Here is a 17,204-nt window from a genome sequence, read left to right as displayed (position 1 = left end):
TCAGATGATGAAGCTCTGATGTATTCCTCAGTATCACTTGTTTCTGAGAGTCTGGCTGAACGTAAATACTGACACACTTTGCATTTGAATGTATATGAAGGAGTCATATAACTTTCTCCACTCTATTCAGATTTATCTGGTCCAATCACTTATATGTAATTTTTAAATGTATATTTTCCATACAGAGAGCATCCTTTAAGCACAGAGACTCTGAGGACCTGCATTGCTCTATACATACGTACAGTCGTTCTCATTCACACACACAGACACACACGCCAAAGTCTCCTTTGCTCAACCAAACTGTAGGCGGAACTGAAGCCATTTGTCCACTGGCTGAATCCCAACTCTGCACCAACGCATGCAGAAAATTGGTGAGCATCTTGACTCTGGAGATGACACTTCAATTTGTTGAGCTCCAGTGACTGGTGCTCTGCAGTTCATCCCTTGTGGGCGCATGAGATCAGCTGGACACCTGCCTAGCTGTTTGGCTGAAGCCTGGAGCACAGGGGACCGGGCCTTGGAATTGAAGGCCTGGCCTTGCCTGTCAGTCCAAGTCCCTGTCCCTTAGCCCCAGCCCTGGCCTCGCCTCTCAGGTCCTCATCACAGTTCCTCTAGTTTCACACCCGTGCCAGGGCTAGTCCCTTGCCCGATGCCTTTGACCCCTATTTCTCAGCCCTGAGCTGCAAGTCACTGCAGTGCCATCTTCCCAACAGCGGTCTTCCCCTGAAGGGCATCAAATCCCATGAACAGCTTCCCAGCCTTTGTTCCACTTCTAGCTAGTGTGGCCAGCACCTCAGCTTCCAGCTCAGTCAAATCAGCAAGATGTCTCTGCTGTGCATCACTGTCTGTCCTGCTGTAATCCCTGTGACTGATGGGAGTGATCATTGTCGAGGCCCTAAGCTAGAACATTTTGGTGGATTAAAGAGGCTAAATCATGGTCTCAGCTGCTACATTTCCATTTCCATCCTTAATTAAATGTAAATGTGGTTAAAGGTTTTAGTGGAGATGGTATCTATCTAACATGTGGGGTTTATTCACAAAGTAATTACCTCGTTTCCATGGATGGTGGAGAATAGGTTTGTGTTTGTGATCCCTGATATAGCTGTGATTTAACATGACACAAAATGTGTCCATCCATTTTTAGAATACGAAAATCCTGTTTGCAATGGCTCGGTTAACATTTGGTTACTTTTACAGACTGCGGCTCTTGTGACACTGCAACAGAACCTACAGTAGCGCCATGACAAAGACTTGCACTACTCTGAGTTGCATTTCAGGGAAAAGCTTATGTTTCTGTACAACACTCATTTCCGTGTTGAGCTGAAGCTGCTTTTCGCCGGGTGGGAACGGGGACAGAGGACGCAAAAACCGACAACAAGGCAGGCAGAGCAGGCGGGCTCATCTGACTGAATCAGCACCATGTGTCATGAGCGAGGACACCACCTCCACAAGTAGCTGGCAGGTGAACGCGGCCACGCACCTGTGCAGGCAACCAGCCATTTTAGTGAGATTGCCTCCTATCTTTAGCAAAACACACTAAGGAAAACTAGTGCATACATAAACAAACATATGGCATCATGCACAAATACACAAGATTCACTCAACCTCTCAAACATTCTCCCTGTTTCTGTGCCCACCTGCACATGTTGGGTCAAAAATAAGCAATTCAGCAATGCTACGGTATCGCAACCTAACGCGTATTACTTGCTTGCACTACCTTATAGCCATGCTAAAAGTAACCTCCCCATAAGGGGAGACCAACAGAATAAGAAACTTGTACACTCCTCTGACTGAACTCAATTTTCAGCATAATTCACAGTAGTGGGTCTAATTAAAACTGGTTTGAGGCTGGAAGTGGTAATATTGGCTTTGTTTAACAGGTATTTAAAAAGCTATAAACAGCCTGGGGGTATACGATAAGAACAAAACCTACAGCACAGCACTTACAGAGAGAACAAGGGAGAGACAGGAACACTTGCCTGGCTGCTAAGCAGAGGCAGTGCTCGTCCTAATCTAATCACTGTTTCCCCCATCAGCGGCATCTCAGACACGGCCTGCCTGTGTGCGTATGTGTGCACGTACGTGCGCGTGCGTCTGCCTTGCAGCAAAGGCATAGAGCTAAATCACATAGACACCGAATGACCGTTGTACTGGAGAATTCATTCCACAGCCCTGGGTACTATGTGAGTGTATGCTGGTGTGTATATGCGTGCTCTGAACTAATCTGGTTATTGATTCGACTCTGAACCGGAGCTCATATAATCAAATAGCTGCAAGGGAAAAGGACAGCCGTCCGTCATCTGTCTTAATGAGTAAACATTTTGATGAAGGCAAAGAATAACTCAAAGCTACGTGTAGAGGCAGAGGAGGTTACAGCTTCACTGATAGAGTGACAAGCTGAAACTTTACAGCAATCCAGTGGCGGCTGCTCGGTAATCGTCGTCCTATGCTAAGCGATATTGAAATAGCAAACTATTTCATGCCTATTTCACGCATATGTACTTTGCTCTTTTGAGTCTTTGGTACAGATAGAATCTTGGCATCATTTAAAGCTTTTGTTACATTAACTACCATATAAACCTAAAAAAATAGCCGTCTTTTGAATATGCCTCGAGTCTGATACCTTAATATTTCAGTCACTTTTCTAAAACTATAAAGTTTCCCCATACTAGTAGCTACACAATCAGTCTGGAGTTTGACTTGTCATCTGTGAAAGTCTAATCTCAGTTTAACTCGATGTGAGAGTGGTGCAATCATAAATGGCTTCTACTGCAGCACGAAGATAGGAGAGCGAGACACACAAGCCTACATGTATACCAGCACAGCTAACAGACGAGGCCCGCGGCACACCAGCTAAACCATTAAGTGTGGCGTGCATTCAAACGAACAGATTAATCCCCCCTACTGCTACGTAGTGCAGAGTAATTGAAAATGTCTACAGGAGACTATCTCTGTTCATATACTGTGGCGTATGCTTAGGAGACAATGTATAGAGGGAGGTGGCTGATTGCCACGGAAAATTCAGCAGCAGCGCTTTTTAGTCTGACAGAATGTGCCGGAGAGCCGTGCATCTACAAGATAGCACAAATCTACCTTCCTACCGTTCCAATTTTCTCTCCCCTTTTCTTTTCTCTCTCTGTACCTCCAGTATCGACTTGACAGGTGCTGATCATGACTAATCCTGACGTTTGTTGGTTACGATAAGGATCTGATGTACCATATTCTTCATTTCCATCAAGGTGTACTGTTTAGGAGGGATGACATTCCTCTCAATTGTTAAGGGAAAATGCGTTTACTGTAATCATCCGTATTCCTTTCGGGACAAACAAATCTATTATCAGAGATGCCATCCCAGATCTGCGTAGTTAGCTCGCACTGCTGAACCTATGCTGGGTAAGTATGGTTGATCTCGGGGAAAATAGCCTTTTTATCAACCTCTTCTTCCTGTGTTTATTGTATGTATACATATATATATATATATATATATATATATATATATATATATATATATATATATATATACATATATATATATATATGAGAAGATGCTGTAGTTTCGTGTGTTAGTTTTAGCATACACAGTGGCCCCTAGCTTTATGAGTTTATGAGATTTCCTGGTGTCTTGGTTTATTCCATATGGCAACACTGGTCTTTTTCCTCCTTGTGTTCGCATTGCTACTGAAGATAACTCTAAATGACGCTGTGTGGGATTCTGTTTTTGTAGGCCTTAATGTGTCTATTACCAGCAACAATGGTGCCATTTTGTAGCATGTTCAGTTGCATGTTCAATCTATAATTCATCTGGCTACAGAAATATATAAATGTTTAATATGTCAGAGGCGGTGAGGCCTGTCGAAAGCATGACCTTGAAACGTCCTTTAAACATCACACGGCTACAGCACTGGGGCCAGTTAAGCTGCCAAAGCCAAAAAATAGGAAAAAAAAACATGCAACGTGTACACACACACGCTCTCACTCTTACACATTCACACAGCCCGTCTGCCTGCTGACGCTTTCCACTGCTTTCTGTTCCCTTTTTTCCTGGGATGCAAAATGCAGATGAGACGAGTCAGCCGCTTGTGCAGAGTCTCAGGAGAAACTGCCAGTCAAATCCAAACATCTGTATGAATACCAAAACACACAGGGTACAGTGGAGGATGAGAGAAAGAGAAGGAGGGGCGAGGGACATAGAGAAGATGAGGGAGAGAGTGGATCGAGTAGAACGAGCAGTAAAGTAGCTAGGAAAGCCAGTGTTCCTCTCTCTTTCTGTATTTTTGACTGAACAAAGAGCCATATACACATGAATACCTCTTTCCTCCCACTGTATTTTCCATCGGGATATTTATTCTGAAAAGCAGCGATGCACAACAAGGGCTCGGTTCTGTGTTTGCTAGTGGGCTGAGGCGCTAACACTCCCCAGCTGATTATGTGTCTGTCTGTAGCAGTTTGAGCTGCTGCCAAAGGAATTAGGTCTAGTATTTGTGAATGCTGTTCCCCTCACAGCAGAATGCCTCACCATGCCTCTCAAATTTCTAGCTTTTTTAAAAAGGAGAGGGAAAAAAAACATTTTAAATAAATGAAGGAAATCACTGTGGAAGCCTATTAAATTTTCAACGTGACCGTTTTGTGAGTCTTCATGTGTGTTTAGGCTTCGCACAAAAGAAATATTTAAAAACCAAAGCGTGCTAATTGGGACAGAGATTGTTACAGCAGCTTCTTATTCAAACAGGCTTTTGGCTCATTAACTGCTTCCATCCAGCTTTTGTTTAAAGAAAAGTGGAAAAGACATTTAAAGACAACAAAATATTTTTCGATGTACCACCAAAAAGCTGATAGATTGCATAATGTCATCACGCAAAATACGCTGCAGCAGTGGCACAAGCTCTTGGCTCAAAGTAAGCGCAAACCCAAATATCCTGGCATCTTAGTACTGTTATGTCACATGCAAATCAAATCTTTACTTTTGAAATGTCAGCCAGCTACATATTTATACATAAATGGGATGTGTTAGTCTCAAGGGATAATAAATATTTTGTCTGGGGTAATTCTGATTTAATTTTTTTGTGTTTGTGTAGGGGAGGGTAATTGTATCTTTTCAGGTGTACGACCTGTTTGGTCATCACCTTCTTAAAATATTTAACTATCAGATTTTAATCAGGAATATTAATTCCTGCAGAATCTGCACAGATGCATACATAGTTAAACTCCTTTTCTCTGGTTCACACATCACTATCACATCGATCTAAAAGTCTCCTGAGAAAACTCTCTATAGGATGTTTTTATTGGACTCGCTGCACTAAAGTTGCCATTATCCTTGCTGACTTCTCTCTACATGTCTCAGCTTTGATAAATCCTTTTTAATGTGCCTGAATGGGTCTGGTCATTTACACCTACAGCTAGAGAGGCGGCACACACAGTATGAGACACAGTAACACCTACATACTGTATATAAACAACACCACGCAACGCACACAATGTGACCATTTGACATTTCATCTAATTACTGTGGATGTGAAAAACCTCTGCCTGTAAAAACTGAATCAACAACAGTAACAGCAGCACAGCCATAACTGTGCTCTCTTAACACGACAAACAGAAGACCGCCATAGGCCTTCTGCTTATTTTGCATTTGTCCTTGTCTAAAGTAAACTTTATAAAACTTGGTGAGAAATTAGTGCTGACAAGCAATGCATAACCAGGGACAATACAAATTTTTCACTTAAACCTAAAAGTCTATTTTTTATCTTCAGTATAAATTACAAGCTGCTAGTTTTGATAAATCCTCTTAAAAGCAAACAGCAAATCAGCACTGACCCAGGAGAGGAGTTTAAAGGAAGTCAAAGGAGGCTGTTTTTGGGGGATTTTGTTATTCTGTGACAAACATCAGAGGTCCGAGTGTTCTGCCTCAGTTTGTCAGCTTTGTAATAAGAGGCAACTTTCAGTATAGAAGCAAATTATTTCACCGAGTTGAAATATGAAAACATATAAGTTTGAAAATAAAAAGAAGAAGAAGTTTATTTTTTTTTTGCTATCAATATTATTAATATCTGTAATTAAATATAGTTACAAAGGCAAAATATCTGTGGATCTGGTAATAGTGTAAGACTAAGTTTAAACCCCGCTATGATCATGATAACACCAGGAACAGTTAAAGGTCTGGTCAACAGTAAATAATGCAACGCAAACATTCACATTAAATCCGTCAGAGCGGATGTTTGTGTAAAGACAACTGGAAAGAAGATTAAGAGGCAGCTGTTCCTCTGTCCGAACCACTTCACACCTCTCGCTTTATGTATTTGCTTGGTCTCTAATGAGGCTCTACTTAACAATGTCACTCTCCATCTGTACACGTGTCAGTCGGCCCTCTGATGCACACATGCAATCAAACACAAACACACAGAACCAGTCGTGCAGAAGCGCATGCTAACCTGTCACTGAACTGATGAAGCAGTGTTTCTTTATTGTCTGTGTAGCTCTAGTTCTGTATTTGTGAACTTATCATCCACATATTTTTCCTCTGTGTCTGCAAATCACTTTTATTGTTCCTTCAAAAACCTTACATGCTACATACTCGTACACCCATCTGTTCGTGTCTCAGGTCTTTGATCTTCAGTTACATTTAAATCCCGAGCACATGGTCAGTGCACTGTAGCTAATAAATTCCTCATACACCCCGCCCTATTAGCATTGATGTGTAACCTTCGAGCTTGTGGTGTTCTGCCTCGGGGTAATAGAGCCACTGCGCATTTGTGTGTATCTGTGTGTATTTTTGTAAAATGATGGCCTGTCTCTAGAGCAGGTCCCCCACTGGTTCGCATCAGGAGGCTTCATGGATGCACACTCATCTAATACCTCCAATACTAATGAATATTCCACTTTGTCACCCGCTCTCTCACTGGTCCTTGTCATTCACATTGTGCGTCCACCTCTTCCAAACTAAGTTGTGTCTGTATCTACAAATTTAATGCTGCACACGCTTTCTCTCACACCCCTACGTTTGTCTTCTTACGTCACCACTCTATCTGTGATACAGGCCTCTACACCCATGCTACACTACGGCTGCCAGCATGCCAGCTAGTGCCCGTAGCTGCGGCACCCAAGGAAGAGTCGCCTTCCTTTCAATTAGCATTTTGATTACATTCCGAAGGAAAACTAGCCAGTGAACGCAAATAAAAAATGTACTTGCTGACAAATGCTTCTGTTGTTCCTAGTGGAAATGCCCAAGTGAGTCAGTCCACTTTGATGATGGCAAGTGAACCATTTTGAAAAAAGATAGATGCTAAATAATAATAATGACTCTGCAGTCATAGCATTGATGAATCGGCAACGAGGCTCAACTTTGTCTTTCTGTTTCTGACAGGTAAAAAAACAACTGGGAATAAAATGGCTGCTAGTTTTATTAGTCTACCTCTCACTCTGTCGCTTGAATGTGATGGATGAATGGGTAAATGGATGCAATGTTAAAGTGAAATTCAGCGAGAGCAGGCAAAGCAGAATACTTTAACAGCTTGTAATCATCACTCCTGTGCTGACAAGTGAGCTCGCGCATGCACTTACACATAGCCGTAAGGGGCATAAAACTTGAGAATGAGGGAAAGAATGCACGACATTATAATCTATTGTAATCCAGTCATGCGCGTAACTCACACACCTACTCCCATCTTTTCTTCAGCTCTGGCACAATACATGGACAGCACACCCTCGGACTGTCTATACAAGCGGCATGACAGATAACATGGCTACTCATTTAACTTACATGCAGTACTTTGCATAAATGAATGGCAAATCCACAAAAAAGTCCAGTTTCCTTACCATGTAAAAAGACATTTAACCCTCAACCATGTGCGATCCACCTCTGCAGCACTATACACAGGTAAATATTTCAGAGTGGTGCAAAGGCTGGAAAAACAGGGGACACCTACACAGCCCTGACTTCAACATAAAATGGGTGCTGTTCCCCTCTTTTAACCCTTCCTTCCCTATTTCCTTACTTCTTTTCCTTCCTCCGCACGTTTCTCATTAGCCCGATATCCGTCTCCGTCCCTCCATCTGCCTCCCTCATTTTTTCATTCTGCCCACGAACCTACAGTGTAACCCCCCACTGTAGCCCTCGTCCCCGTAAGAAGGAACTTAACATTCTGCACAACAATAGTTCAACAGTATCGCAGTGCTCGCTGAGCAAGAAGAATAATTCTGACTGACTGTGGGTGGACAGTATATCTACAACTACAAGCTACTCAGCTCACTATAGGATGCTCAAAATTAACCAGCAGTTATCATCGCACATTCAAGTATAGTGGCAGGCTGCCCGTAGCCTTCCTTACCATCTTAAACCCATTCCACTCCATTTGGGAGATGCTGGCCGTTGTCTCACGTTCTCTCTCTCCTCACACAACAGCTACAGCAACGCCTCAGAAAAGAAAAATCCCCTACTCTTTTTAAAACTCTTATTCTCCTCTGACACAGTCTCCTTATTTTTCCTCTCCTCTGCACTCTTCCTCTCTGCCTGATTCTGAGTCTTAGCAGCGAGCAGAGAGCAGCGTGCTGGAGGTGTACGGAGCAAACATCGCCTTCTTCCACAGATGCTGAGAGCAGAATGGATGTGAGTGCTGGGCTGCAGTAAGGCTCTCCCTCCTACCACCCTCCCTCCTTGCCCCCACCCCCTCTCCCCACCAACCCTCCCCTCCTTCCCACAACCACCTGCCCATTCGCCTGCTCAGCTGGAAGGTCAGAGCCCGCCCACGCCCACTCACTCCCCCGACTTTCTTTTAGAGTCTCTGATTGGCTTCTCGGCTTGCCCGTCAGCCCTCGGTCTCCCCTCCCCTCCATCAGTGTTAACACCTTCGCTCTCTGGCTGGCTCCGAGCCCTCCTCGGCACACGCCAGCCGCAGCCCGGTTTGGCAGAGAAAAGGCTCTCTGAATCCCAGCAAAGCAATCAATCGCTGCTGAGGTCTGTCTGTGCTTGAGTGAGCAGCGCGGAGCAGAGCGCTTACAGCCTCGGGCGCTATGGTAATAGGATGCCTGCGCAGCACTGTGTATATAAATTAGCTATTACTGGGTTGCATGTTAAAATCCCCCGTACATTTATACGACTGTGTGTGCATACAGGCCATCGCTGTCTCCCTCACTCCCTGCCTCCCTACTTCACACGCAGACACTTACGCACACGCAAAAGTAAAGTTTACGTTTTAAATAATGTTCGATTACTTTAATGTCGATTTAGACCCTTTAAACCTACGACGGCTTCAAATATAACAGAACGAAACCACGAACACGAACTCGCGGGAAGTCTGCACACACCTGTCCAAGCAGGTGCATCCCAAAGAAATGCAAGAGAAAAAACGTCTTTAAACGGGGTAACTGTTGTAATTTTGTTAATTTTTTTAAAGTAAGAAGCTCAAAGAAATGTTGTCCCAACATTTTATTATTGTTATTGTTATTATTTATTTATTTATCTTACCGCTGCGATAGGCTACATGGTCACAGTGAAATAAAGCTCATGTGGCACAATAAAGACACAAGCGAGTACTACGACATCTACTCACCATGACCATTCTTGTGACGGGCTGTCGGTGTCGGTGTTCTCGGTACTATAAAAGCCGGCGAAGTCAGGGAGGAGAGTCGGACAGAGGAGCAGCGGCTTGTTTTTTAAAGGGGATAAATGAACCGGGGTCGTGGTGTAGTGAGTCTACAGGAAAAAAAGGAATCCCCAAAACAAAACAGAAGCAAAACCGCGCGCGCGCCTGTGTGTGTGGAAGCCCCCGGAAGCCCTCGGCCAGCGCAAAAACACAAAAAGGCACTCCCCTTAAAACAAACACCGCGTCAAGAGGAAGGAAAGCAAAAGATTCGCGGCGAGCAAACACCGTCTACCTTTCCCCCAAAAGCCATTTACGGATTGTCCAGTCATCTCGCGCGTCTTCTCCCATTGGCTGCGGAGGTGAGGACGGGGCGGTGCGCTCGCGGATGAGAGCCTGGGAGGCAGGCTCTTGTGGTCCACGACGCGGGATGGCATTGAAGCATCGCGCGGGAAGACAGGTGCCAGGGAAGCTTTTTTAAGGAGGTTTCGTGTTCGCATATATGCACTACTTCACTGTTGATAATTATGCGCGAGTTGCACGCTCTCTAACACGTGCACGGAGGAGTGTGTTAGTACGAGCGCGCCTGCAAGGTTATTTGCATGATTGCCGCAGTCGTCAAGCCATGTGTACACCTCTCCCCCTCCTCCTCAGAAGCCGTTCTTCTACAGTTATTTTACTGCAGCCTCATCAACCCCCCCACCCCCAAAAAACAAAAAAACTTCCAAATTACTCTTCTTAGAAAAAAACCCCCTACAAACTACAATCAAACTACAATCTAACCATTAAGCAGCAGGGCACACATCCCTGGTTTACTGTGTTGAAGAGCGAGCATATTTAATCAAAATGCTGCTATCATATCAAATTCATAATTACTGATACTGCCAATTACTCTGACAATTATGGTAATATTCATTACAGTTTAGTAATAATGAATATTAATGGGTGGGGGCAGCTAGCTTAAACTGTCTTTGTCAAGCCCCAAACCTGCCTCAGGTTGATTTTGTCCACCTGGCCTCTAACTCGGGCAGACAAGAAGAGGGAGCTCTTGCTTCCCTTTAACACAGTTACCTTGCAGGCAGAAATTCTTGGCTGAAGCTTCAAACCAGGCTACATACAAACACACACATACACACGAATGCGTACAATCAGAATGCAAATACGGAAACACATGTTGCTTGACACCCTACTATACCTATTAGCACACATAATATATTCGCATGCACACATATTCTGGCTCCCGCTCTATAACACATTCAAACACCTTATGCTGTAGATGAACATAAAGCCTCATTTGATATCGCAGTGGCTATATCCTCGGGTTGCAAAGAGATCAAAACATCATCAGTTTCGCAGCACATTATCATATTGTTTTTCCTCGTGTTCTATGCAGCAATAAGAGGCTGTCAACTCTTAATCTCCTGCTGTTTTGTTTCAACTAGCCTTCAGCTATGCGAGGCCCAGCAAACCTAATGGAACTAGTGGACATCCATTAAGCTAAGAGAGGTATCTCCTCATCTTGCAGCTCAAAATATATCCTGATACAAGACTCCAGTATAATATACATATGTAATCTGAAAAGTTTGAAAGCAAATTGCTTTTATTGATTGTGTTTAGTATTAAAAAATGGTAATGGTTAGTTACAAGTCTGTAGCCACTGATTAAATACAACGTTTATTCGAAAAATAGTGGTAAGCAGTTGTTTAATCAACAAGGGACCTACAGTCCCACTGGACCACCTGGCACTACTTTTTGACATGTCAAAGCATTTGAGAATAACAGCACGGGTTATTATTTTCAGGTCTTAAAGCTAACCATCTACTGAAAATCACTTGAGTGTGAGTTTTTTGTGTCTGAAACTAAATTACAACCTCTGCAACACATGAAAGGGCCATATTCTACATATATAATCTACTGTAAAAACACAGGGGACGCACTATACACACAATAACTACCTTGACACCTGAAATAACACTATGTGTATTTATACAATTTTAAATTGGGATTTTCAACCATAGACTCAAGTAGGTTGACAAATTAGCTCCCAAATGAACACAGTGGGAAAAAAAAAACACTGTTAAAAAAACAGGGGGAAAAAATGTGTTAGGACTGAACTAAAGCTTCCCAGTTTCTCTGCTTCTTCCCTAACGTCCACCTGTCTGTTTAGCTACAACTAGCTAGCTAACCAAGCCATGTGGCTGACATACTAATGAGAAACCTTACTACGCCTTCCATTAGGTCGGAGCAGTAGACATGCACGTGCACAAGGGGGAAAGATGGGCTGAACAAGCTCGCTATTGTTTCAGATAGAATAAAAAAATATGCTGGCACTTGCAGTCTGGAGATTTGTACTGATCACACGGTACATAACATAAGAGAGGCAGAGTAATGTAGAATGAAGCACAATGAAAATGGATTAAAATAGAAGTGCATCTCTGTCTCTCTTCCTTTGTGATGTGCTTTTTATCTTTTCTGCCACAGAGCAGAGAGAAGCAAAATTTGCAGCTGAATAGTACAGGCAACAAACCCTCCGTCTTCTATCCATCTTTTATCCTCCTGCGCTGACCTTTGAGTTTAATAAAGGCTTTGGGTAGGACCCAGGAAAAGACATTCTTCACCCAACAGCCTTTAATATTCTTGACCAAACTGTGTTTTTATTGTTGCATTTTAATTCCCTACTGTAAGGAGTAGAAAGTCAAATCTATGGCAGTGACTTGCATACAAATCACGCCTATTTTTTTTATTTTAAATTTTGTCTATGTGTTTTGTCAACTTTTAACTGCCAGTGTGTAGAAGCAGTAAAATAAAGTGGGTGATAATTTTCTTATTTCATAATAGACAGTGTTTGGAGGTTGTTTTTCTCTCCACTGTAATATAAACCAAATAACCTTTTCTCTAAATGAGAATATGATTTGAAAGCGAAAATAGTCCCTCGCAGTTGTCTTGCTTTGTGTGTCATTTTGCTAGATTGCGCTACAGGACAATGATTTTAAAAGGCAATGAAAGTGACTACCAGCTATAAACACAATCTGTTCTTTCCCGTGCGCGGTGTTATGGAGTGCGTGCAGGTTCTGTACACAGACGCATATCAAAGACGGAGCCATGTTGCTGCCATACTTAAGGACATACACTGAGCATTATAATATTGTGCGTGGACAGATGGGGGGAGTGGTTAAGATACTCTATCAAGGGCATTCATGTTGAGATACTCTCCAGATTGTATATTACAGTACAGCTCATTATCTCGTGGATCTGGCCTGTCTTTATGTACAGTTTATGTCTAGCGCACATAAACTGCAATGCAGCACTGGATAAATTTAAAAAAGCAATTAATGCTAATAACTAAACGGGCTACTCTTCTTAATTGCATTTTCATTTTGTCATACTTTGCACAAAAAGTGCCTAGTTTTGATTGGATGCATTATTTGGCCTTTTAGATGATGACTGATCGCTAAATCGTTTTTAAGCAGATAAATGATATTTCTTTCCTTTTGCAACATTTTGAAAGTTAAAAAGCTTTTGTGGCTATAACCCAGCAGGGCCAGCCACACTGTCAGCAATGTGAAGCCCCATCTCGCTTATTGGCTCTGGCTCTTATCCATAAACACACACAAAAAGGACAGCTGATTCTAGGCATACACAAAAATTTTATTCATGGAGCGTGTCACACTCTCACACAGTCTCTGTTGTACAGCTGGAGATGTAAGGCCTGCACCTCAGAAGTATTTTCATCCTGTGCTTCCAACCTGCTAATTCTGAAAGCAGAGAGCTGGCTAATTGTCATGAACTCTTCCTGCCCTCTCTTCAGCCCAGCTTCTCCTCCCTAAACCTCTCCTAGTCACAGACCTTAATGGATTAACTGCAGACTGCGTAGTTCCACTTACTCTTTTACTCATTCTGATTTTCCTGCACAAACTCAGGATGCTACATCTCTGCCACACCCAGAAGGATCTGTTTGTGTACGCGCAATGGGAGAGGTTTGCACAATTACACATACTAAAGCTGTGCTTACACATTATACTCTGGAAGCAGCCAACACGTAGCGTTCTGGTAACAAGTGCGAAAGAGCAGGTAAAGAATAGCGTACGCCGTATAGCAGGTTCGGTTTGAATATGCAGTGTGCAGACAGTGATAATTGTGGGTGCTCTCGGTTTGAGTCTTGTTAACTGTCACACGCAGTGTTTCAACACCTGTCCTATGTTTCACTCTGCATAATAAGGCTTCTATTTAAAGGGAGAGAAGTGAAGCTGCCAGTTGAGGTGTTACCTCAAAGTGCTGGAAGAAAATACCTTGATAATTAACAAGAGAAGGAAAACTTGTGTTTGGAAGGAAAAACTCGTCTTCCGACAGAAAACAGTACGAACCTGAATTATCGCAGTATGGCAAAACACAGTAATTGAGGACAAAACGGTATTTTAACAGACCCGTGGAGAATAATAAAATACTTATCAGGCCTTGTTAATTTCGGTTTAAAAACATCCCATAATTCACAGCAGTCGACACAGTAAAACAGCCTAATACATTTAATAGCTCAGCGCACCCTCCTCGGTGTGCCGTGGTTCACTTAGGATCTTTTTGATTTGCCCTTGAAGGATAGATTTAGTTGCTCTATTGAAGTTCTGGCAGTAGAAGCATCTTGCTGTGCTACTCAGACTGATGACTGCCTCTTTCCTGGCAGGTGTCCACCCTCTGCCGGTAACAATCAACAAATGAGAATCACAGCCTTCAGCTTGCCTATCTCCAGTGACAAAATCAGCATCGCCGGGTCTAGCTGCCAGACAGCTATTAACACGATAACATATCTGTTTCTGGACAACAATGGGCAGTTTGGACTCTGCTGACTTTTGTTGCTTGGTTTCATTTTTAAGACGAGAAGGTTTACTTTCATGAAGAAATCGTACACACTATTTGGCTGATGCTTGGTAAGTCACAGATGCGCGGTGTGCCTACATCATCAGTCAAATCACCTCTTTTCTTTCTCCTCAAAAGCAGGCCCCACTGGGCTACAGTGCTCTGGCAGTTTAGTAATGGATTACAGCAGCTGGACATAGTCCTACCACAAAACCCGTGTCTATAAGCAGGACAAACAGAATCAACACAATGGCATCTTATTTAAGTGACCAAGGGCACATGATGTTAAATTATTTTGGAAGAAAAGGGATAAATGTACAAGAGTACAAAGTGAACAAATATTACAAATCTCAAACCTGCTGTAAAAATCAAGCACTTATCCTGCGTTCCAATGTAACCAAATCGAAACGAGTTACAGCCCTGTGCTCTGAATGCCTTGTTTCTGATGTTGCTCGTGTAAATTTTCATTTTGAATGATCTTTTTCCTTGGAAAAACTAATGAGTAAATCCCACACTGGCCTGCCATTTACAAATCTGTTAACTCACGGTAACCTGAGACAGAAAGAGGATCCCTCGAATGGCGGATGTTAACTAAATGTACATCACATTAAAGGCTTTTTTCCCCCTCTTTGGTGAAATTGAGCTAATCTAGTTGGTGCTTTCCTCCTACATCCTCTTCTCTCCGTGTCACTGGGCATGATACGCAGTCAGCTTAACCCCTGCCTGTGTCACTCTCCCTCGTAGAAACTCCTTAGATCAGAAATGAATTCTTCACGCTGATCCCGGAACAAGGCTGTGCTGCATTTGTCACAGCCACTTTCTTCAACTTTAACTCAAAGCTGTTTGGTATGGCTGGAGCTTTGCAAGCTGCAGAGATGTGACAGGGGGCTGTTTGAAAGCGCTGTCTCTATCTGAGGGTGTGTGCTTGTTCAGCCACTATGTAAACTCTGCACTCTTACAGTCCTCGTTTGTTGTTTTTCTACTTCTTCTTTTTTCTAATGCGTGAAAATATCAGGAAATATATATAAATACACCAAATCTACACATGAATGCATATAAACCGAACCTATTAAGCCAGCACTGTGATCGCCCCTCCCTTTTATATGAAAGAGATGATGGTCATAATGGTCTTTGAGGTTGTAACGGAACACAAATGAGAGATGGCTTGTGTAGGTGCCCAGAAAGGCTTAGCTATGCATTTGCTGTTGAGTCTGGCATGTGTTCTGGCACCGAGAGTGTATTCTCAACAGGACTCTGGTGGATTAGTGTCCATTTGGACAACAGAGTGGTCCACAGCTTGGGGTGACATTCAACTTCAGCAGGCTCTCTCAGTAATCATAAAGTTTCCGCTAGCTGTAGATGTATAGATAATGTAAAGATCCGTATTTGCATATAGTTGAAGTAAAAGATGAGGGGCAATCATTAGGACGCCGAGCTGCACTCTTTCTGTTGATGTTGTGCTCTCTAGTATAAACTGTATGTGTAAAATGAAGCCGTAGTGTGGTGGGTCAGTGGATCATGGGGATTTATTGGTGGGCTCTGGGGCTGTGAGGATGGCAGCCCGTTTTGCGTTTGATCCTGGTCGGGGTACAGCCATGCTCACAGGGCGACCGCTGTGGTCCATCTGGTGGAGGCTTTAATCACAACTCCCCCCACTTACACACACACACACACACCCTACAGCAACACAGAACGCGCAGTGTTTCCCACTTGAGGTTCTTTAATTGCCGCTGCTCACTCTACGAGCATTTTATGTACAATATTTACTTTTTGTCGTTTCTGCAGTCATCTTTCTGCAGAAACGAGTCCCCTTTTTTGTTAGAAACTCTGCGGTGTTTAAAACCTCATCAAAAACCCTACGCTATCAGATCCGCATAATTTACACCACTGTGGCTTTTGATAAGAAATAACCTTTCAGAAATTAGACACATCCACGGTCCTTCGTTGAGCTGGCCATCGGCACTGTGCACCAAAACATGCCCACGCCGCACAAATCCAGCTCTCCAAATGTCACTTCATGCTTAACCGCCCTTTCTCATGCTTGAAGAAAAGCGAGTGGGTAATGCACAAGAAAAACCCCACTGGATTTCAGTTTAAATGCCTACATGCTTAGAGACATGTTTCGGTTATTTTGCGTCGTTGGAGCATTTAGCCGATTAAAGAGAAAAAAGTCATTAGAAGCAAACAGTCAAGAAATTATTTTCCCCTGTGAAAATACCAAGACGTTTTGTACAAAAGGCACCAGGCACATTCTGTAGTAAATCTTTGCTTTGTAACATTAAGTCAGGATAAATAAATGTAATTCTGCGAGAAAAGATGTTAAAAGAACGTTTTGAGAGAGCTGGTTTTCAAATGTAATAAGGTACAGATTATTAAAAAAGCAACACCTAATGTAAATATTTTAAAGTCCTGAAAGGAAAGCAACATATAAAATGTATGTTTCCAAAAGGATATAAATATTATATTACAAAAGATTTCTACAGGTTCTAGATAAATCCCCATGATGTTGACAGCATTTCTGCCACTGGTAAATAGTCTGTCCAGTAATATTACCGTCGCTTTCTAATTTTAGAAGGAAAATATTGTTCAATTTCTGGTCCCGAAAGCCGTTCCTGTCCAACGACTTGGCAACCCGCCCTGGTATTCGAGTTTCAGGATAGAGCAATGTGCACTGACTGGCAGCCAAGAGGTGGTGCAAATTCAAACAAGAGAATCGATCAAAAGCAACACTCAAAATTTAAATTCATACTGCCAAATGATCGGAGCCTCCTGAGTAGT

The 17,204-nt window shown here is 42.8% G+C and overlaps 1 protein-coding gene across 5 annotated transcripts in view; it reads right to left on the bottom strand.

Annotated features, from left to right (window-relative positions):
- Positions 1 to 17,204, bottom strand: part of elavl4 (ELAV like neuron-specific RNA binding protein 4) — a 78,562-nt gene that overhangs the window by 49,791 nt on the left and 11,567 nt on the right. The window contains exon 1 of one of the 5 annotated variants that reach the window (XM_076879898.1): positions 9,546 to 9,890. The exons of 2 other annotated variants lie outside the window; for them this stretch is intronic. In XM_076879898.1, coding sequence (XP_076736013.1) covers positions 9,546 to 9,554 — 9 coding nt within the window. In that variant the 5' untranslated portion in view covers positions 9,555 to 9,890. Of the gene's footprint in view, positions 1 to 8,324; positions 8,592 to 9,545; positions 9,891 to 17,204 lie in introns of those variants that run through there. 2 more of the 5 variants (XM_076879897.1, XM_076879896.1) reach the window with 2 other exon arrangements.

This window comes from Maylandia zebra, linkage group LG23 (genome assembly GCF_041146795.1).
Source record: "Maylandia zebra isolate NMK-2024a linkage group LG23, Mzebra_GT3a, whole genome shotgun sequence".
Lineage (NCBI taxonomy): Eukaryota > Metazoa > Chordata > Actinopteri > Cichliformes > Cichlidae > Maylandia > Maylandia zebra.
The sequence above is the reverse complement of the archived record's forward strand: the minus strand, read 5'-3'. Positions and strand labels throughout refer to the sequence as shown.